Source organism: Salvia miltiorrhiza, chromosome 1 (genome assembly GCF_028751815.1).
Source record: "Salvia miltiorrhiza cultivar Shanhuang (shh) chromosome 1, IMPLAD_Smil_shh, whole genome shotgun sequence".
Taxonomy (NCBI): domain Eukaryota; kingdom Viridiplantae; phylum Streptophyta; class Magnoliopsida; order Lamiales; family Lamiaceae; genus Salvia; species Salvia miltiorrhiza.
In genome coordinates this window covers 65,144,115-65,164,741 of record NC_080387.1, presented here as the reverse complement: position 1 = coordinate 65,164,741, position 20,627 = coordinate 65,144,115, and the positions used below count along the sequence as shown (strand labels likewise).

Genomic DNA, 20,627 nt, shown 5'->3' with positions numbered 1-20,627 from the left:
GAACAATCATCATACAATATTTTATTCATTGCCATTTTTTGGGGGTTATTGCTTAATAACAACATTTCTACTCATTTGCTAGTTTAAAATATGATTTTTACATCTTGACAGTGAAAGCATAACGCTTAAAATTTGTATGTGTAGTTAACAATATTTTGAAATTAAAATTGACATTATGTGAAGAAGTTGCAACAATATTGTTTAAGGTGACCGGACAACTAGTTTATGTGTACTTTTTCGATAATAACTTTAACTTTATGTAGTTTCTATCGATGTCGTATATCAGAAATTATAAAAATAGTCGAATTGCAAACCAAAAAATAATCTTGTTATACTTTTTTTAAAGATTGCATGCATGATTTTTTTTATGTCGTGGAAATTCATAACAATTACATTGGTTGCGCATTGATTAAACCATCGTTTTTTAGTATATATAAAAGCATGCATTTGAAAGATATTTTTATTACCAAATTTTGTTACTCCCTCAACTGTTAAACACGAAACTCCAAACAATGTCCAAATTCTAAGCCAAAATCTTAGCTGTATTGCACAAGACAAAAAAAGAAAAGTTGGAAATGTACTAAGCTAGCTAGGTTAAATTAACCGCATACAAGTGAAAATATTTTACAGAAAGTGATTTATCATGAAAAAGAGATAAAAAAGTGACAAAAGAAAAGCAAGAAACTCATGGAATCTTACAACCCCATGCTCAAATTTCCCCTTTTTTTCTTTTCCTTGCAAATGGTGAATGGACCTACCTCCATCTACCATCCCATGTTCATTTGTTTCCAAATTAATAAACAAAAAGGCACTATGCTCTTTGTAAACATTTTATCCTTCTCTATCAAGGGAAAGGAAATTGACTAATCAATGCATGCATTCTCTATGGCTGAGAGCATAGATATTATAAAGATAATTTGGGAGATGTAGTTTATGGTTATATGCTACTTTTTTGTTTTTCTAATTTTAAAAATAAGGATCAGTAATTGGTCATAATTTCATAATTTCTTCTCTATGATGACTTGAACTCCCAATATAATGATTGGATGATAAATGTCCTATCAACTGAGCTACATTTCGTTGTCCATATAAGATGCATGTTACATACATTTTACCCTAAATAATATATTTGAATTTGATGCATATTTAGATTTTTGTACTTTTTTTTAAAAAAAATGGGTGGTGTTATATCGGTTAATTAAGGGAGCATGGCTATATACATGTGTGTAATGACAGTAACAAAAGGCGGCCATGGAATTTTAAACTTCTTCCTTTCATAGTTCATTAGAAAAAGAAAATTGCACTCACAAATAAATTCATCTATCCACAAATGTATTGGCGGATTTATTCAGGGCCCGCATCGGATTTCAGCTCATTGTAAGTCTTAATTTATTTATTTTTTCTAATATTTTTATGTATTATAAAAATTAACCTAGCCTATAATGATTACAAAATTGAAACTTGCTATTGTGTTTTTATGAAGTATATATGTACATGACGTTGTTATATCATGATAGTATCTCCAAATAAAAACATATATACATTTGGTGAAACATCCTTTTGTGATAAACGGAAATCGAACATTTTAAGAAACGACAAGAAGGGGGGAAAAGATGGAATAAAGAAAAAGAAATGGAAAATGATCAAACTTTTCTTCATTATATTAAAAAAAAATCTTATTAATTTTTTTGGGCTGGAATTGTCCATATATACAGACCCTACCTTCAAAACTTTACGTTCCTCTCAATGATTGATTCTTCTTTATTCTTCCGTCTATGCAGTGGAATGATGAATCACAACTTTATTTCCTACTATTTTTCTTTTTGGCTGCTTTTCATGAACATATCAATAATTACGAGACAAACCAAAAGATGCTCAATCAAGTTTCCTCCAAGAAACAATTCAAAAAAGTTCTTTTGCATTGATCCAATAAAAATATAGTTTCCACTTCCATTAATATTAATCTAGTTCAATAATCGAGAACTCAACTCCCATTTATAATCATGGGAATTTACCGAAGTTAATATACACGTTGACCGAATCTCGGAGAAATCGTTTTGTAAACATATTATATTTAGGAGACCTAAACAAACTCTATATTACACACCGGCGAAACAAAGTAAAAGAGAAATAATGTTGAAAGATTTCATTAACTGCGAATGAGGTATAGATCAAGTGGCATAATTGATGCATTAATTTCTTTTACGATAGATTTTGGATTCAATCCTTATTTGCGTGTAAGTAATTTTTCTAAAAAAATAAATAAATTATTAACTATTGGATTAAATGCATGTATTATCATAAATTTGGTCAAAATATGTTTTGTTCATGAATATTAAAATTTTTAATTTTTATCATAAATTTTTACATTTGTTCAAATTTTCCTCTTTTTTTTTTTTTTCATTTTCCCTTAATTCGAAAATCCACGTGGCGCTGATGTGGCTTGTCAGCATTCATCATATTTGTTGTCATCTAGTGACTTAAATGCAGTGTTTGATTATTGTATGAAACTACGTCATTTTGTAATCATTTGTAATTAAATCCCTATAACTGAAAAATCAAAACCTAATTTACAATTCTTCATTCTCACGTCTACAATCAGAGAAAGTTCTTCTCCTTCATCCTAGCATTTCGCAAGCGGGTAAACGTTGTTCTCATTCTTCCTCTTCATCCTTGCATTATGCAGCATTCTTCTCTTTAATTTCTTTCTTCTCCTTCTAATTCGTCCAAGCGAGAAGACGAACACAATGTCTTGGAGGAAGAACACAATTTAGAGGATGAAGACGCAGAGAGGAAGAACATGACTAGGAGGATGCTGCCGTCGTCGGCGAACGTGGAGAGAAGTCAATGACTTTCGGCGAGTAGCATGGAGAGAAGATAGAAGCTTTAGGTGTAATAATTTAGGGATTTAGGTGTGATTTAGGGATTTAAAATTATTTATGATTTTAGGGGTTAATTAAATTTACGTTAGTATTACGTGTAAAATTAAATTTATATCACTATCACGTCAATTTTACGGTTAACAAAAATAAAAAAAAATGAGAAAATTAAATAAATATGAAAATTTGTGATAAAAATGAAAATTTTAAAGTGAGTGAGTAAAATGTATTTTAGCCAAATTTTGTTGTATTACATGACAAAAATCGCGTTAGAGGATTTTGCAATTACCACTGTGTATAATATTTGTGTACATAAACTTTAAATAATACAAATACTATAACATATTTAAACAATATTATATTGATAATAACTCCTCGGCACCAAAATAAAACAATGTTGTATGGTCCCTCAAAAGGGCAAACAATGACAAAATAAAAAATGATAAAAATTGTCAGGCCTAACTCGATAAAGTTGAGGTACTCAATGACTCTTCTTTGTAAAAGTTTTAGATTCAATCCGCCTATATGTAGGTAGTTTTCCCACTTTTATGTGGGTAGTCAGGGACGGAGCCGGGGGGCTAGAGTCCCCTCCCAAATTTTGAGGCTTTTAATATATATATATATATATATAGATTTATGTTTATACCTATAATAAAATAATTTTGTTTTATAAAAGAGTATTTGATTATTATATTCTCTCATATATACTTACTTTAAGGATAATTCTGTTATTTAAAACTATATAATCTATGAAATATTGTTTGTTATTATTACTATTATACTTGTCTTTTAATAAAAAAATGCCTAATATGTATGAAATGCTAAAAAAATTATAATGTATTGAAACTAATTTGTAATATATAGAAAATATATAATCTATGAACATGTTGTTTGTTATTATTATTATTATGCTTGCCTTTTAATAAAAAAATATCTTAAATATACGGAATGTCCAAAAAACGTTTTGTGATATATTGAAACTATATAATCTATGAAAATATTATTCGTTATTATTAGTATTATGCTCGTATTTTAATAAAAAAAATACCTTAAATATACAGAATGCCCAAAAAAAATTTATCGGGGGCTACTGCCCCCGAACCCCCTTACAATTTCAACCCCCCCGAACTTAATTCCTGGCTCCGTCCCTGTGGGTAGTGGTCTCATTCGCCTGCGTGTAGTTAATTTTTTCATCTTTGTGTAGGTAGACTGGGTAGTGGTTTCGCATGCGTGCGAGTAATTTTTTCATTTTTGTGTGGGAACTGGTCCGGCATGCGTGCGGATAATTTTCTTATATTTGTGTGGTGTAAAGGTCCCTTTATGTGGGTAGTGATTCTGTCTGTGTGCGAGTAATTTTTTTATTGTGGGTAGTGGTCCCTCATGCGTGCGAATAGTTTTTTCAATTTTTGTGTGGGTAGTGATCCAGTCTATGTGCGGGTAGTTTTCGCACCTTTGTATAGTGTAAAGGTTCATTTGTTTGGGTAGTGGTTCCGCCTACGTGTGAATAATTTTTTTTATTTTTGTACGAGTAGTGGTCCGGCCTGCGTATGAATAGTTTTACTATCTTTGTGTGGTGTAAAGATCTCATTGATATGCGGATTACATATTTAATTATATAATAGATATTTACGTAATTTTCACCCAAAAAAAATGATAAGAACTAAAATTACGGTATTTATAGCCAGCCAAAAATGTAATACAAGCCAGCTTTAATTATTTACTAGTAACACTAAATCTAGAACATTATAATAACTCCATAAGGAGAAGGGATTCAGTGTCCCACAATTTTATGTGTACCACTGTGTCCCATGCTTATATCTATTATTTTAAAAATATTTTTTATAAAAATAAAATTTATTATAATACTATGAATTATATTTAATTTTTATTTCAAAAAATTAAAATTTTTAAAAAGTATATACCGTGATTTTGAATTTATCAACCTATTATTAGCTAATAAAAGTGAAATTAAATAATAAAAAATAATTATATACCCTAGATTGATGGAATAAACCCTAGTTAATAATCACAAAATTAAACTAAAGCATATAAAGTTGAGAGTGAAGAAAAAAAATATAACAAAACACATAAAATTGAAAGTGGGACACAAAGTGGGATATAAAGTGTGGTACACTGAATCTCACTCCTATAATAAGGCCAGATTGCCTCAAGCTTCGAGTTGGATCAAGTCCCACATAACAAAAACTATTGTGGATATAACACCTCTTTAATATGTTACTAAATCTTTATTTAATTTTATGCAGTATTTTATTTCTTGTATCATCGTTGTAGACCTATGTACTCCCTCCGTCCCAAAAATGTTCTATTTTTCTTTTTGGGCTGTCCCAAACGAAATGTCATGTTTTCTTTTTTGGCAATACACTCTCTCTCTATACTTAATATTTAAATAATTTACATCAACCCACTTTATCTAGTTTATACACATTTCTTAATCTCCGTGCCGAAAATAAATAGGACATTTCGTTTGGGACGGAGGGAGTACATAATAGCAAATTAATAATGATTGAATAATTTTATGTGTGTGTTGACCAAGTGATAAGACCTTAATAGCTAAGGTCAAAGGTCTTGAATTCGAAATAATTGAATAATTTTTTACGGCAAAGGAATGGCAAAAAAATTAGCCACATCCGTGATTCTTGTACAACACATAACAACGTGCATGGGTTTATAAGCAATCAAACAATAATCTATAACAGTGTGTATATTAATGAATTATGATCACGAAATTTCTTCTCAATGAAGAAAGCGTTTGAATAGATAAAAGAAAACAAATGAAATACTAACAATCATGATCACTGTAACCCCAATACCTCAAAATTCTTCCTTCAAACCTGCAAATGCAATTCTGTTTAGTCAAAAGTTTCAATATATGGGCCCCTTTTTCAATTTCCTTTTTCTTCAATTCCCATCTCCAAAATTTCTATTCAACCATCAAAATTAAACCATATATTCATACACCCAAAATTTGTTATCATCCCACTTAAGACAAATTTTCACATAATTTCATCAAACTGTATAATAATATATATATTTCTATGGTTATCAAACTCCAGCACTTCAAACACACTTGTTCAAATTTATATATTTTTCTCAACATTCGCAACAAACAAGACGAAAGAAAAGAATGGCTTCAAGGCAGCCATTCCCACCAAATCCAAGGCCTAAAACCAGCATAATTCTTCTTGCAATCACAATCTCTGCTTCCCTTATAATTCTGTCTGCAATTCTGTATTTTGTTTACTATTTATGGTACACTTTAGTTCACAGGTCAAGAACCAGCCCATTTGATGGAGCTTCGCCATTGAAGCAGCTCCAAAGATTCAGCTACAAAGAGCTCAAGAATGCCACCAACAGCTTCAGCAGCTCCAACTGCATAGGAAAAGGGGGTTCTTGCACTGTTTTCAGAGGAATCTTGAGAGATGGGAAATTGGTAGCTGTGAAGCTTCTTGATTCAGCCTCGTTTCAGTGTGAACACGAGTTTCAGAATGAGTTAAAGATTCTTGGTGGGCTAAAGTCCTGCCCTTTTGTTGTTTCTCTCTTGGGTTTTTGTGTGGATGGAGAGAAGAGGCTGGTGGTGTATGAATACATGCCTAACAGAAGTTTGCAAGAATCATTATTTTCTGAACCAGACAACATTAACTGTGGCGATACGAGGTTGAGTTGGGGTAGGAGGTTTGGTATAATTCTTGATGTTGCAAAGGCTTTAGCTTTCTTGCATAATGAATGTGAGCCTGCTGTTATTCATGGTGATGTGAAGCCAAGCAATGTGTTGCTTGACACTGAGTTTAGAGCTAAGCTGTCCGATTTCGGGTTGTCTAGGTTGAAGGTTGAGGATGAGGGTGCGATTGGTGTTGATTTGTTCAGTCAGGATCTGTGGAAGAGCCAAGAACTTTCTGGAAACTTGAATGCTGGTGTGGGAGGAGGTGGAGAGAATGAGAGTAGTCCTAATGTAGGAACTCCTGTGGAGAGCCATGAGAATGATGAGGTGGATTTTGCATTGGCTTTGCAAGCATCTGCCTCTTCCAAGAGTAGTTGTAGGGTTTACCACAATGTGATGGGATTAGCTTTGAATTTCAACTTTAGCCCTGATTGTGGGAGTGAGAATAAGGGGGGTGGGGATTTGAACTCGAAGGGGAAGGAGCTCTCAGCAAATGAAAATGGTGGGGTGGAGTGGAACAAATTTGTGCCTTATGATGATGAGTTGAGTAGTGTGGATCATAGTAAGGAGTTGAACTCGAATGCTGCCATCGCTGGTGAAGATAACGGCAGCCGAGAAAGTGTGGGTGCTAAGCAATGGGGGAAGGATTGGTGGTGGAAGCAGGATGGGAGTGGTGAGTTTTCTAGTAAGGACTATGTTATGGAGTGGATTGGCAGCCAGATCTGCCATGAGAATTCGACTGATTGGGACGAGGAGAAGGGGGCAGTCGAACAGAAACCTAGCTTGGATCGTGCTAGCCACTTGGATAAGTGCGAGGAAGTGAATGAGAATCCTGTTCAAGAACCTGCATTCGAATGTGGCGTTGAGAAGGAGGATTCCAAGAGGTGGAGGGCTCGCGGTAGGAAGCATAGGAAGATGCATGAATGGTGGAAAGAGGAGCAAATGGATGAGATTAAGAAGGCGAATAGGCTTCGAGTGTGGAGAAGGGGAAGGTTCAAAGTGGTACATTTGAGATTAGGGAAATGCTTCATGTTCAAAAATAGGAGAAACTTGAGGAATGGAGATGACCATCATCACAATGCAGATGATCAGAACATGGAGTTTAGCTTCAGAAAAGGGTGGAGACCGCGTTCCATGGGGAGTGAGGATCTTTTCAGCCGGGAGTTGAGCAGCACGACGAGCATGAGGGGCACGTTGTGCTATGTGGCGCCAGAGTACAACGGCTATGGCTATCTGATGGAGAAGGCTGACATCTACAGCTTGGGAGTGTTGATCCTTGTGATAGTCTCCGGGAGGAGGCCGTTGCACGTGCTGTCCTCGCCTATGAAGCTCGAGAAGGCCAACCTCATCAGCTGGTGCAGGAGCTTGGCTCACTCTGGGAACACACTAGAGCTTGTTGATCAAAGGCTCAGAGATGAGTACAGCAAGGAACAGGCCACTTTGTGCATAAGTTTAGCCCTTGCTTGCCTGCAGAAAATGCCCGAGCTGAGGCCCGATATTGCCGACATTGTCAAGATTTTGAAAGGCGAAATGGAACTCCCTTCGTTGCCATTCGAGTTCTCGCCTTCCCCGCCTCCCAAGCTCCACAGCCGGTCAAGACGAAGACTCAGGAGCAGCGCGGATTAGCTTTCTCGTTTTGTAGGATCGGATCAGGAAAAGAATGGTTCAATATTGTGATCAAATGTTGTATATAATCATGGATTGATGTGATCAAGTTTGGAGCTTTGTTATGTACATTTTAGGGGATTAATCAGATTCTTTCTTACTCAAGATTCATTGTTTAGACCCTTTAGAATTCAAGAACTTCCTGCTCTAAGAGTACTTCAAGAATCCTAACAAACTTACAAAATTTTTATATGATAAGTGAAGAAAAGTCCTAGTGTGAAAGGGACAAGAAATCTGCAAGATAATTGCAGTAAGGTTTTGCTTCAGTAGTTAGGGGTATTTATTACAAAAATGGTCCACTCCAACTGCATAAGAATCATGTAAGAAATTTGATTTATTGAGGTTCACCAAAGTAAGTAATATTTAGTTGTGCAGCAATACTTCGAGACCTAACCAGCCGAAATAGCATTTAAAGTTTGAAATGTTTGGCGAGGATCATCTTTGTTTGTGATCTGAGTCTAAATAAATTATGAAAATTATAAGATACCAATATTTATTTCTCCAATTTTGACACATTGTACTTTGGTTCAAAATATAGAATTTCTTAGTATGATTGAGAAAATAAACTCTCTGAAATAAACTTTGGTGATTCAGGAATCATTACTAATACTTTTGTACAATAACACAACTAACGGCATCAAATTTGTGTGGAGATTCAGAAACTATACTATTGTTGAAAATATAGAAAGCTTTTAAGAATATTAATATACAACATTATTTGTTGAAAACACAGGTAGCAATCGACCATTCATTAATACCATACTATAGTCTTCAATTCGAATTTAATGTCCTCCATTCAATAAATGTAATTTAATGTACTCCACTATAGTCTTCCATAAGAAAATACTTATTATTGATACGCATTGAGATTTCTAAAAATATTTGAAAACTTAATTTAGATGGAGTATTAAATTATGCAATATCCTCTGTTTTTCGTGTGAGACAAAATCTTCTCTGAATGCTATTGCTAAAGAAATACATTTTGTGGTTAAACTTATATGCGAACTGATCGACTCATCAGATTCTCAAACTTTATGTCAAAAATTGATACTATATATAAAAACTTATGTAAGCTCGTCTCATTGTATCATTTAAATCTAAACACATATCCAATAATAAATTTACAATTATAAATGCCAAAAATATATAAATATATTATTAAAATATGAACTTAAATTCGAATCTTAATTCAACTTCTCATAATCAGATGGTCTAATTTTTCTACTCTCACAGTGTGAGAACTGTATCTTAATTGATTTAGCTAAGTACTCAATTAAATCTTACACTATGTTATACATCAGTCAATTGTATATAACCATTTACATATAAAATAATAAGGGTGAAAATTCATTACTCAAAGCATATAATGCAAATTTAGGGATCTAATTGAACTAAATAAAAGTTCAAGAATTCGATTATAAAATTAAAAATTGAAGAACCTGTGTGAATTTTAATTTTAAATACTATATTAATATTATTTATATATGTCCTTTTGCATGATAAATTATGATGATTATTTTATTATAATTTTTTTTGCCAAATATTACTATCATTGGCCATGGGAGACCAACTAATACGCGTAAATGCGTAATGACATAAAATATCATAATTTGGTGCGAAGCTAGCTCCATAAATGCAGGGGCGTTGTCGTCTTAAATATGTAACGTAGCGTTACAAGCCAGCTGTTTTAATTGGATATGATCGCATTTTTATTAATGTAAACTACTCGTAGCAGACAAATGTTCTTGGTCTGATTTAACTAATTCTACTCAACACTTTTTTTTTTTTTTTGAGACAATCACTTTTTCTATGAACAAATACTCTCTCCGTCCCATTAAACATGACTCATTGTCTTTTGACACAAAAATTAAAAGAGATATATATGTATATTAGATAAAAGTGGCAGAACTCATAACTTTTCAAGAATTAAATATTGACTTTTATGAAAATGAGTCATCTTTAATAGAATGATCCAAAATAAGAAGTGAGTCATATTTAATGGGACAGAGCGAGTACATTTTATTATGTAGAAGATCTTAGAGTATCCGCAGCGGGCACTTGATAGGGGGTCTCGAGTCACCCCGCCTATCGGGTCGCCCACTACAAGCGACGACGACTCGATGGGGTCCCGATAGAACAGGGCAGCCCCGATAGTATTTTGGCCGCCAATTTTTTTAAAAAATTGGAATTTTGATTTGAATTGACCGTTGCTGCTTTGCTTTTGTTTGAACTTCACGGTTATTCGACCGTTTGATTTTTTTTTTCTTTTTTCTCTTCTATAAATTTGCCTATCTTCTTCTTCTTCATCTATCTTCCATACTCTTCTATCTTCTCTTTCAATGTCTCTCCAAAAAAAAATGGATCCATACAATTTCAATTGGTACGACTCAAATTGGGTTCTCGACTTCTCCGGCGGAGATATTATCATCCCAATTTGACGGGTATCAACTTGGAGGAGGAACCCCGCCCAAGCGATAACGAGGAGCCACCGGCCGCCCACAGTGTGTCGAAGCTTAAGAAATGAGGGCGGTGGAAGGCTATGGCCTTCAAGGAGAAGGCGCCGGCGAGAGAGCCGGAGGAGGGAAGGGCCACTCGACACACATACACCCTCGAGGAGACGGACCTTATTGTCCGTGTTTGGGGGGAGGAGACGAACGACGCCATCCGGGGTGTCGATCAAAAAGGCGAGGCCTACTGGGGCCGGATTCTCGACCGCGTTAATGCCCTCCTCGGTGCCGCCTTCCAGCCCCGCCAAATAAAGGGACACTTCGCTCGAGTGGCCCAGGATGTGAAGTTGTGGGAGAATGTTTGGGTGGAGGTTTGCACGAAGTGGCCTTCTGGCCATTCCGTCAACATGCTCCAACAAAAGGCTCAAGTCATCTTCCAAGCAAGAGCCTAAGTAACGGCCCCTTCAACTACTGGAATGCATGGAGGATGCTCCGGATCAACTGGAGGTTCAAGTCCATGTACTTTGAGGGCGACGTCCATTCCTCCAAGAGGACGAAGATGTCGAAGACGGGCGACTTCACTACCTCGGCGTCGGGCGAGGAGATAACGTCTTCCCGGCCGATTGGAAACAAGGCGGCGAAGGGAAAAGGAAAGGCGTCGCAAAGCTCTGGGCCTCCACCCGAATACGTGGAGAGGATGGACAGGTCGGACGAGAACATCAAACAAATGATGGCCGAGGTCGCCAAGTCGAACGAACTCAAGAAGAAGGTGCACGACGACCGAATTTTATTCATGAAGACCGACGACATGAATCCAGAAAGCCTCGCCCTCCACAAGCAGCGTTGCACGAAGATTATCGCTAGGATGAGAGAAGTTGGAGATCTTTAGGATTTTATGTTTTTAGTTTTTAATTAAGTAATTTTAAATTATGTCTTTATTTTTAATGTAATCTTTAGGATTTTTAAAATTAATGAAGTTTAATTTGAAGTAATTAAATTGTATTATTTAAATTTGTGCAATTAAAATTAAATGAAAAATACAATAATCAAAACTAAAAAGATCAGGTCAGCTATCATGTCATCCCACTGCAGCCTCACTGACCCACTGTGGTCCCCCTTCTATCAGGTCACCCCACTACATATGCTCTTATAAATCTAGTATGATATGCATAGTGTATAATTAATTGATTTATATTTTTTATACGCCGGGTGAAGCGTGAAAAAATCAAAACTAATCTGGTTTACTTGCATTATTCGTATAAATATACACTTATAGTTGTGTATACATAATTGCTTTGTTATTTTAATAATTATTGAATCAGGTTTAATTCTTAACAGTAAAATTACGAGAAATGAAGAAAATCTAGTTAAGAAATCAAAAGAGAATTTGAATTTGAATTGCATTAAGGTAGAGAGAGAAGAGAGGTTTTTATTTTGAGTAAGAGAATTATGAATATCTTATAATATAGTATCAACATAAAATTCATAGTTATAACTTATTACCTACAAAATAGACTCAGTGGCGGAGCCCGGCCCTGAGGCGTTGGGGGGGCAAAATATTTAAAATATCTAAAATAACTTATATAGATATAATATAATAAAATATTTTTACAAATCACAAAAATTCTCTATGATTACTAAAATGGAGTAATATAAACTCGTTGTAAAGTAATATATTTTTTTTATATAATTAAGTAACAAGATAAAGACTATCTCTCATTCTATTTAGAAGCTGACTTTTTTATAATCTTTGTTAGAAAAAAAGAAAATTATTTTTACAGTATCGTAGGTATGTATATACTCTGTATTCCCTGTGTCCTCTCACAATAATTCAATAATTATGTGAATTTAGAATTTGGATAATATATATATATATATTGATATTTATTTATTTTTTACAATAAAACTCGAAGAATATTCATGGGTGTAAAAAGAAGACCCACATACTACTATTAAAATTCTGATAACAATAAACAAATAATTATGCCAAACGGAAAGCTAGAAAAGTAAAAAAAAAAAAACTGTGAATTATAACGAATTTAGAAAAAATTAACTTTTAAAATTCAGAGTTAATAATGATCCTTCAGTAAATTAATTAGATTATTGAATATACATTGGGGCTTCGCTTGGATAAGAAATTGAAGAAGTAAGACGAAATAAATATTTAAAATAAAGAAGAGTTTCAAAAGACCAATGAATTGTATTTTGTCAATAATATAAAAAATAGTTAGAATTTGTGTAAATTAGGAATAATACTTTGTTGGTGCAATTTTTGAATTGAATTTACTTGAATTTATCTATTTGAATGTAATTTACACAATTTCAGCCTTCTCTTGTTAGACATACACGTATGAGCCCATTTATTTTCTTTTATTTTTGCCCCTACTTTTCATAATTTTTGGTGGGGCAAACTTAAATATTTATGTAAAATTGAATATATATGGAAGCATAATATAACTCAATTGGGGGGGGGGGGGGGGGGAATTGCCCCACCATTTTATAGTGTAGCTCCGCCCTTGAATAGACTTAGCAGTAAAGCTCATTATGAAGACAATTTGATTTAAACCTCGTTAAAACTTCTCTTGTGAAAACTAAATGAAAAAAAAACACCAACATAATGAAAAGAGTACTTAGTCTAAATGATAATTATAAATGTAATTCATGTTATACATATTTTGTCTTTCATTTCTAGCAATTAGGCTTTCAGAGCAGATATTGATGTTGGTGTGATATATGCATTCAAGTCTGCTAATTGTCTTTCCTCAAGTTTGATTTTTATCTTCTTCTTCAAACCTGATTTTATTGCCTTCCTCAGGTTTGTCTTCGTTGCCTTCTTCAGATTTAACTTCGTTGCCTTCTTCAATTTTGATTATTGCTATGTTCTTCAGGTCTGACTTTTGCAACGTACGTACTTCTCAATTTTGATGAGCCATGGTCTCATTGTTGGTTTCAGTTCTGAGCTTTTGATTTAACCTCTAATTATATGTGCGATAATTCATGGATATTTTAATTCTTAATTTGAGCTCAAAGAGAACACATAAAACCGGCCACATCTGATTGATTTCTTATTTATACACCCTACGTCTTATTATTATTGTCTCACTACTATTTTGAGTGGTCCTATTATTATTGTTTTATTTCTATAAAAAGTAATAATTAACCTTTTGAAGGGATGAATCATTCTATTTTTAATCAATTTACATATTATTTTTTATTTCGTGGTCAAAAATTCCGGAACAATAAGTATTTATTATAAATATAACACGAAGACGAAGAAAATAATTAAGCAACAAGTAATTAGAATAAGATATGTAGCACAAGAACTCGCTAGCACATTCTCATTTGGTACATCAATATTACAAGATCAAGCACTATATATACATAAGAATTCTCTACACAATTAATACGAAGAAAGCATAACACAAGACGAACTTGTTGCTTAGATTTAATGGCTATATACGTTAGATGAATACGTATTAAGAATAATGGAGGAATCAATTATGAATATATCACACGATATCATTCCTAACAATATTTACCAAAATTCATTAATTATATCTTACTATTAAACAATTAATTTGGGAAATAATGTACATATATAGACACTAATCAAGGCGTACAAGTATACGTTGACGTTAGGGGTGTAAGTGAGTCGAGCTAGCTCGCGAGCTACTCGGGATCGACTCGAAAATTACTCGAAATCGACTCGATGTTAGTCGAGTCGAGCTCGAGCTCGAGCTACTCGAGTAGGTACCGAGCCCGAGTTCGAGTTTCGTGATACTCGACTCGTTAGGCTCGCGAGCCTAATCGAGCTCAAACAATTATATATATAATATATTATATGTAGGCCCAAACTTAAATATATTTCAAATCCACAAAGATGGCCCAATCCCCAAACCCTAAGCCCATTGTAACATTTGAACAAAACCCTAAGTCCTATTTCAGATTAGCAGACGCCCCCAATCTCCCATTTCTCTCTCGACTGACTGGCGACCAGCGACCGCTGACGCACACCCCGGCACTCGGCGCGACGGCGGCTCTTTCTTCCGGCGAGCCTAACAACAGCAGCAGTGCAGCACAGAGCCGCCGCCTTTGGCTTTCCTTTTCCATCGCTCGACCCTCCCTCTCCCTGTCTCATCTCTCCCTCCCGCGCACGGCCTGGCTGCTCCTGCAACTCCGGCGGCCGTCGCCGCCGTTTCTCCAGCCGGCCACCACCTCTCCTTCCTATCCTGACTCTCCACGCCTTGAATCCCTAAAATTCCCTTCTCCCAAATCCCTAATTTTCTCCTTTTCCTCTTTTCTCACCCACGCCGCCTACCACCACAGTCGACGACAGCGGCGGCGTCGCCGCCTTCTTCTCCCCTCCCTCGCCGGACAGCCTGTGGCCGTCAAAATCGTCGCCCCCTTCTCCTTCAGTTCGAACAACAGCAGCCCATCAGCCGCCACCGCTGCTCTCCCTACTTCAACCCCTCTTAGCCCCGACTGAACTCACGCTAAAAGTTGTGCTTGTGTATCTGTTTTTTAGAATATGCGTCTAGGTTCATTCTTCTTCTCTCACATATAAATTCCTTACTTTCCCAGCTGTATTGTGGTTGATTCGTTACAGTTTGTTTAGCAAAAAATAGAGATAGAAAGAGAGTGAAATTGAGCTTCTTGTTTGGTGATTTAGATAGCTTACTCTTTCGGTTTTCTTGTTTTTGATTTTCCATTATTGTAACTTGTAAATTGTTTGAGTGATCTAGTAGTGAAATTCTTGGTTACTCCGTGGACGTAGATCGAAAGATCGAACCACGTAATTTTGGTGTTCTTGCTCGTTGTTTACTTTGTGTATTTGGCACATTCTCAATCCGACAAACCACAACATGTTGAAGCATTAATCAGACGAGCTTAAACGAGCTCGAGCTCACCGAGTTTAAACGAGCTCGAACTCGAGTATGACTCCACAATCGAGCTGAATCGAGTCGAGCTCGAGCTCACGAATATGGCATCGAGTCGAGCTCGAGCTCAAAAAAATCAAGCTCGGCCGAGTCGAGCTCGAGCTCGAGCTTCATCAATATAGCTGAGTTCGAGTCTGAGCACAGCAATACTCGACTCGACTCGGCTCATTTACACCCCTAGTTGACGTTATATCAAGTTAATAACACTACAAAAAAAACTGTTTTTAGTGGCGACATTTTTTGTCACTGTATGTATCAAAATTGTCACTATAAGTGCTTAGTGACGACTTTTGTGTTCGTCGTTGAGTCGAGACTGTATGCACCGACACTAAAAGTATTAGTGACAACAACAAAAATAACGTCACTACATATTGAAGTATAGTGACAGATGATCTTGTCACTGAAGATGATGATGTTGTGACAATAATTAGTCATCACAATATTGAACTTTTATAGCCACGTACAATGATCGTCATTATAGTTCATTGTTTCAGTGACATGAATTATTTGTCACAATAAATCACTTATGTAGTCACACATTTTAATTGTCACTAAATTATTCGATATATAGTCACATTTTTCTATCGTCACTACAACTCCATCAATTAGTCACGTCTATTTACTGTCACTATATAATTTGGTATGTAGTCGCATGTCTTTATCGTCACTAGAAGCACATAAATTAGTCACATTCTGCAGTTGTCACCAAAACAATTTGTATATAGTCACATGTGGCTACCGTCACTAAAACGACTCAATTTAGTCACATGATACAATCGTCACTACTATTCCGTAATAATGTCACGCAGTATAGTTGTCACAAAATATATATTTTTTATTGTCATTATAACAATATTATTTTAGTGACAAATCTATTTCAACACTGAAACAAATTAATATAGTGACTAAAAGAAATTCTATAGTGACATAAATTATTATCACTATAATTAGTGTCACAAATTGATAATAATTTAGTGATGGAAAATAATTTTGAAGGTTGTCACAATATTAATATAATGCCAATTATGCAATTTGTCACTAAATTTAAATTATTCATCATATTTAATATTTTTTATCTAATTTGCTAGTTAATATACAATATTATCAATTCTTCTTTCATTAAAAATATGAAATATATATAAAAAAAATTGAGAAAATTAAATTAAAATAATATATTTCATAAAACACATTAAACGTCATATCACATTGTTTAGAAATAAATACATTAAAAGACACCTAAACGACATTAATTGGAATTTGGAGTTTCACTATTTTGACTCAAGCTTTGCATGAGACCTGGGAGCCGCATTCTCAGAACAGCTTCGACTTGAGTCTGTAGGTTGACTTCATTGTTACTAACTTGAGCTTCTAAGGACTCAAATCGAGCTGTCAATTCTTGATTTTGTTTTCTTAATTCTTCATTCTCCTTTTGAAGATCAAGATTTATCCTTTCTCCTCTTTTAGAAGTTGGCTTGATCCCATCTCCACATCCACGTAATCTGCTAGATTTTTCTTCTCCAAGAACTTTTATGAATGCTTCATCCTCGGTCATAGGTTCTCCACCGTCTTCTGGTAGACTTTGACGCATAATAAGTTTTTCCTGAACATAACAATTTATATTAGAATTTGTACTTCATACATATGTATGTACACATAAACAGAAATATGCACTCACATAGACTTCTTTAGAAGTATCATCGACCCATTCTTTTTTCTCATTGTTGTATCGACTTTTTCTCCATGCGGCTGTACGAGTAGGCTCCTCGCCAGTTTCAGGATCACGCTAATATCGTAAACATGTTAATGTTAACAATATATAATTCAAATATGCACTATTTCGATTGGACAAACATTAATAATCATGTACCTCTTCATAGCAAGCTTGGGCAATGGATTTTGTTCCACATGAGTGATTCATTGTAAGTTTTTGTCTATTCTCTTTATTTATCCCACTAATTTTCTTCAAACAATACACGTGAAACATGTCAAAAAAAAGGCAAAAGACAATCTAAGAATAAACATGATCACGCATATTTTAAAAATAGGTTTCCACAGTTGGGTAGAAGATCATTTAAGAGTAAACATGATCACGCATATTTTACAATTAGCTTTCAGCAATAAAAAAAGACATAAGACAATCTAAGAATAAACGTGATCACGCATATTTTCAAAATAGGTTTCATCAGTGGGGTAGAATACAATTTAAGAGTAAATGTGATCACGCATATTTTACAATTAGCTTTCAGCAGCAAAAAAAAAAGACGTAAGACAATCTAAGAATAAACATGATCACACATATATTGGACATATGTTCAACAGTTTGGCAGAAAAGAGTAAACATGATCACGCATATTTTACAAATAGCTTTCAGTAGACAAATGAAGAATAGGCAGGGTCACGTATATTTCAAAATAGATTTAAACATTCAATTACACAATAGGCATGGTCATGTCTAGTTCATACTATACTTCAAGAATCCAAATATACTCATTGAAACCAAAGTACCAAAAGATCACATACCACATAAATAAAATCAATGTCGACCGAACAAAGTATATCAACATTATCAACCACAACCATACATGAATTAAAAAAATTGTATTACCTTGAATGCATCGCTCTCAAAATAATCAATTAGTAGTTTCCAATCTTCACGATTTACTCCATGTGGAGACTTATCCAAGATAGTTCTTTCTCCCTTGTTTGTAAGATAGTGCACGTGCAACTTATGCTTGTAGCTCCTATATTGGCGATTGAATTGCGCAAATACTACTTTTTTGACGTGGACGTCTTCTTCCAGATTAAACTTTTGCTGCAAGAAAAAGGTAATTGCTTAGAAAAACACAAAATAAACGTGATAACACAGAAAACTTGCCCACTAATTTCATGGAATGAACTATTGATAGTGAAAAGAAATATTTTTGTATACCTTCATTCCAATCCACATCTTCCTCTTGTTTTCCATTGGGATGTCTTTCCAACGAGGGTGTTGAACTTGTGCAAATTGCTTTACCATCACACACGCTTCCGTCTTGAAGTCTTTAGCATTCTCGCCAACAATCCGATTTCTTGTCGGATGTATAATCACGTCTAATTTTGGAGTACGCTGACATTTCTTTTGGAGTGATAAGCCTTTCGTAACACCTCTGACATTCCGTTTGGGCGCACCTACATCAAATATATATTATGATTTAGGTAACCAATCACAATACGAATATAAATTACATACAAACATGAAATTAATAATAAAACCATTAGCCGTATCGTGTTGTGAAATTATTGTTTCCTCCATTGATTGTTCCACCAACTCTTCTTGGAAATCTTCATCCATTTCACCAACTGTAGAGGAAAAAATATATTATTTCTCATATAAAGAAATCGAAAAGAAAAAATTCAATGAACAAAAATAACAACTTACACGTGGTGTTCACGATGCGACCGCTTGACATGATGTTGGGAAGATGCAATAGAAAATAATATAATTTTGTGGTTTGCAGCAGAGCACAGATTTAGACGAGAATGAGGAGAAGAAGTATAGAAATTTGCTGCAGAGTGAATAACGTGAGTTGAGAATGAGAGAAGAAGAATAGGGTTTAATTTGTTGAGTGGTGACTGAAGTGGGAGAACGTGAGTGGATGAGAACGTGTGAATATGTATTCTTTCATATTTTTGCGGTAAATATTTGATATTGGCGGTAAGTTTTATGCTTTAGATTTTCTCCAAAAATTTAAATTTCAGTTTCATATATTTTTCAAAATAAAATTATTTCTTTTTTTTAGATATACTTGCACTTATTTGGATTGCCTCTAACAATATTGAAGACGCTGCTAAATTAAGTCTGCCTTTTTTTAATAATAAACATGATCATGTTTTCTGTTAAATATTCTTGGTCCAATTATAAAACAAAACACGTCAAACCATTATGCACGCTTTTCTTATTATAAGCGTGATCACATTTAATTTGAATAATTTTGATAGATAATATAATAGGAACTAATTCATATTATAAACTAAATCAAACTCTACATATATCCTTTTGAAAAGTTCTACATATAAGTTATATAAATATTAATTTATTACTAACAACTATAAAAGAATATCATTGTTGCATATAACTATAATATTTATTTAAAATATTAACAAATTATATAAGTATAAAATAAATTTTATTAAAATTCATTGATAAAATTTCATTGTGAATGACTTAGATTAATGAATGTGAATTTCATAATAATATCCAATTAACTTAATTATAACATATCATTATTAACATACTATTAATAACATAAAAAGAAAATTGAATTTGTTAATTCACCATGTACGCAGTACGCCCAATAGACATTCATGCTCGAATTGTCAAAGCTTGTAAATCATGAGTTTAAAATCGTAAGTGTTAAATATTTATTCTCTAAATTATTAAGTACTCCTAATAATAAAATAAAATTAATGTAGAAGAGAGATTTAATTTAAATTTTTAGCAGGTGAAAACAAGGCATAAGGCAATCTAATATTATGTGTAATATTTGTAGTGAGCATAAGGAGATGCTGATCTGAAATGGATGTATTGATGTGGAGAAGGAGCATGATCAAACTTTTACAAAATGGTTCGACCAACGAGTAAGTTTAGTTAATATTTCCCTTGTTATTATTTATTATCTCGTCATCTAATTTATGTTCTCCATTAGATCACATTGGCATCAGATGAAGAAAAAGAACGATTTCATGAGGGTTTAGTACACTTGGCTAGTGGTCCCGATAAAAGAGTAATTCATTGTGAGGGTTGTACAGTGAATGAGTTACGGTTTAATACTAAGTGACATGATTTGGGAAAAAAAACTCAAAACTGTGGTGTGGTTGTGAAAGTTGAAGATGACATGGGATTTCAAGAATACTACGGTGTGTTGGTGGATATAGTTCAATTGGACTATTTTGGAAATAATCAAGTGACATTGTTCCAGTGTGATTGGCATGAAGGCAAGTCAGTGCAAAAGGACAAATACAATTATACAAGTGTCAACTT

The 20,627-nt window shown here is 34.2% G+C and overlaps 2 protein-coding genes across 2 annotated transcripts; one reads left to right on the top strand and one right to left on the bottom strand.

Annotated features, from left to right (window-relative positions):
• Window positions 1–5,679: 5,679 nt before the first annotated feature.
• LOC131005053 (putative receptor-like protein kinase At1g80870) lies at window positions 5,680–8,328 on the top strand. Its single transcript, XM_057931845.1, has one exon. The coding sequence runs from the start codon at window positions 6,025–6,027 to the stop codon at window positions 8,182–8,184; it is 2,160 nt and encodes a 719-aa protein (XP_057787828.1). The 5' UTR covers window positions 5,680–6,024; the 3' UTR covers window positions 8,185–8,328.
• An 8,525-nt stretch (window positions 8,329–16,853) lies between these two features.
• LOC131011583 (uncharacterized) lies at window positions 16,854–18,938 on the bottom strand. Its single transcript, XM_057939357.1, has 5 exons — window positions 18,860–18,938; window positions 18,537–18,775; window positions 18,213–18,419; window positions 17,283–17,390; window positions 16,854–17,207 (listed from the first exon to the last, which is right to left on the bottom strand). The coding sequence occupies exons 1-5, from the start codon at window positions 18,936–18,938 to the stop codon at window positions 16,854–16,856; spliced, it is 987 nt and encodes a 328-aa protein (XP_057795340.1).
• Between the last annotated feature and the right edge of the window lie 1,689 nt (window positions 18,939–20,627).

Coding starts and splice junctions, on each gene's coding strand:
- LOC131011583 (XM_057939357.1), bottom strand. CDS start 18,938: ATGGATGAAGATTTCCAAGAAGAGTTGGTGGAACAATCAATGGAGGAA. Junction 18,776..18,859: donor ACAACACGATACGGCTAATG/GTTTTATTATTA, acceptor TATTTGATGTAG/GTGCGCCCAAACGGAATGTC. Junction 18,420..18,536: donor AGATGTGGATTGGAATGAAG/GTATACAAAAAT, acceptor TTTTTCTTGCAG/CAAAAGTTTAATCTGGAAGA.
- LOC131005053 (XM_057931845.1), top strand. CDS start 6,025: ATGGCTTCAAGGCAGCCATTCCCACCAAATCCAAGGCCTAAAACCAGC.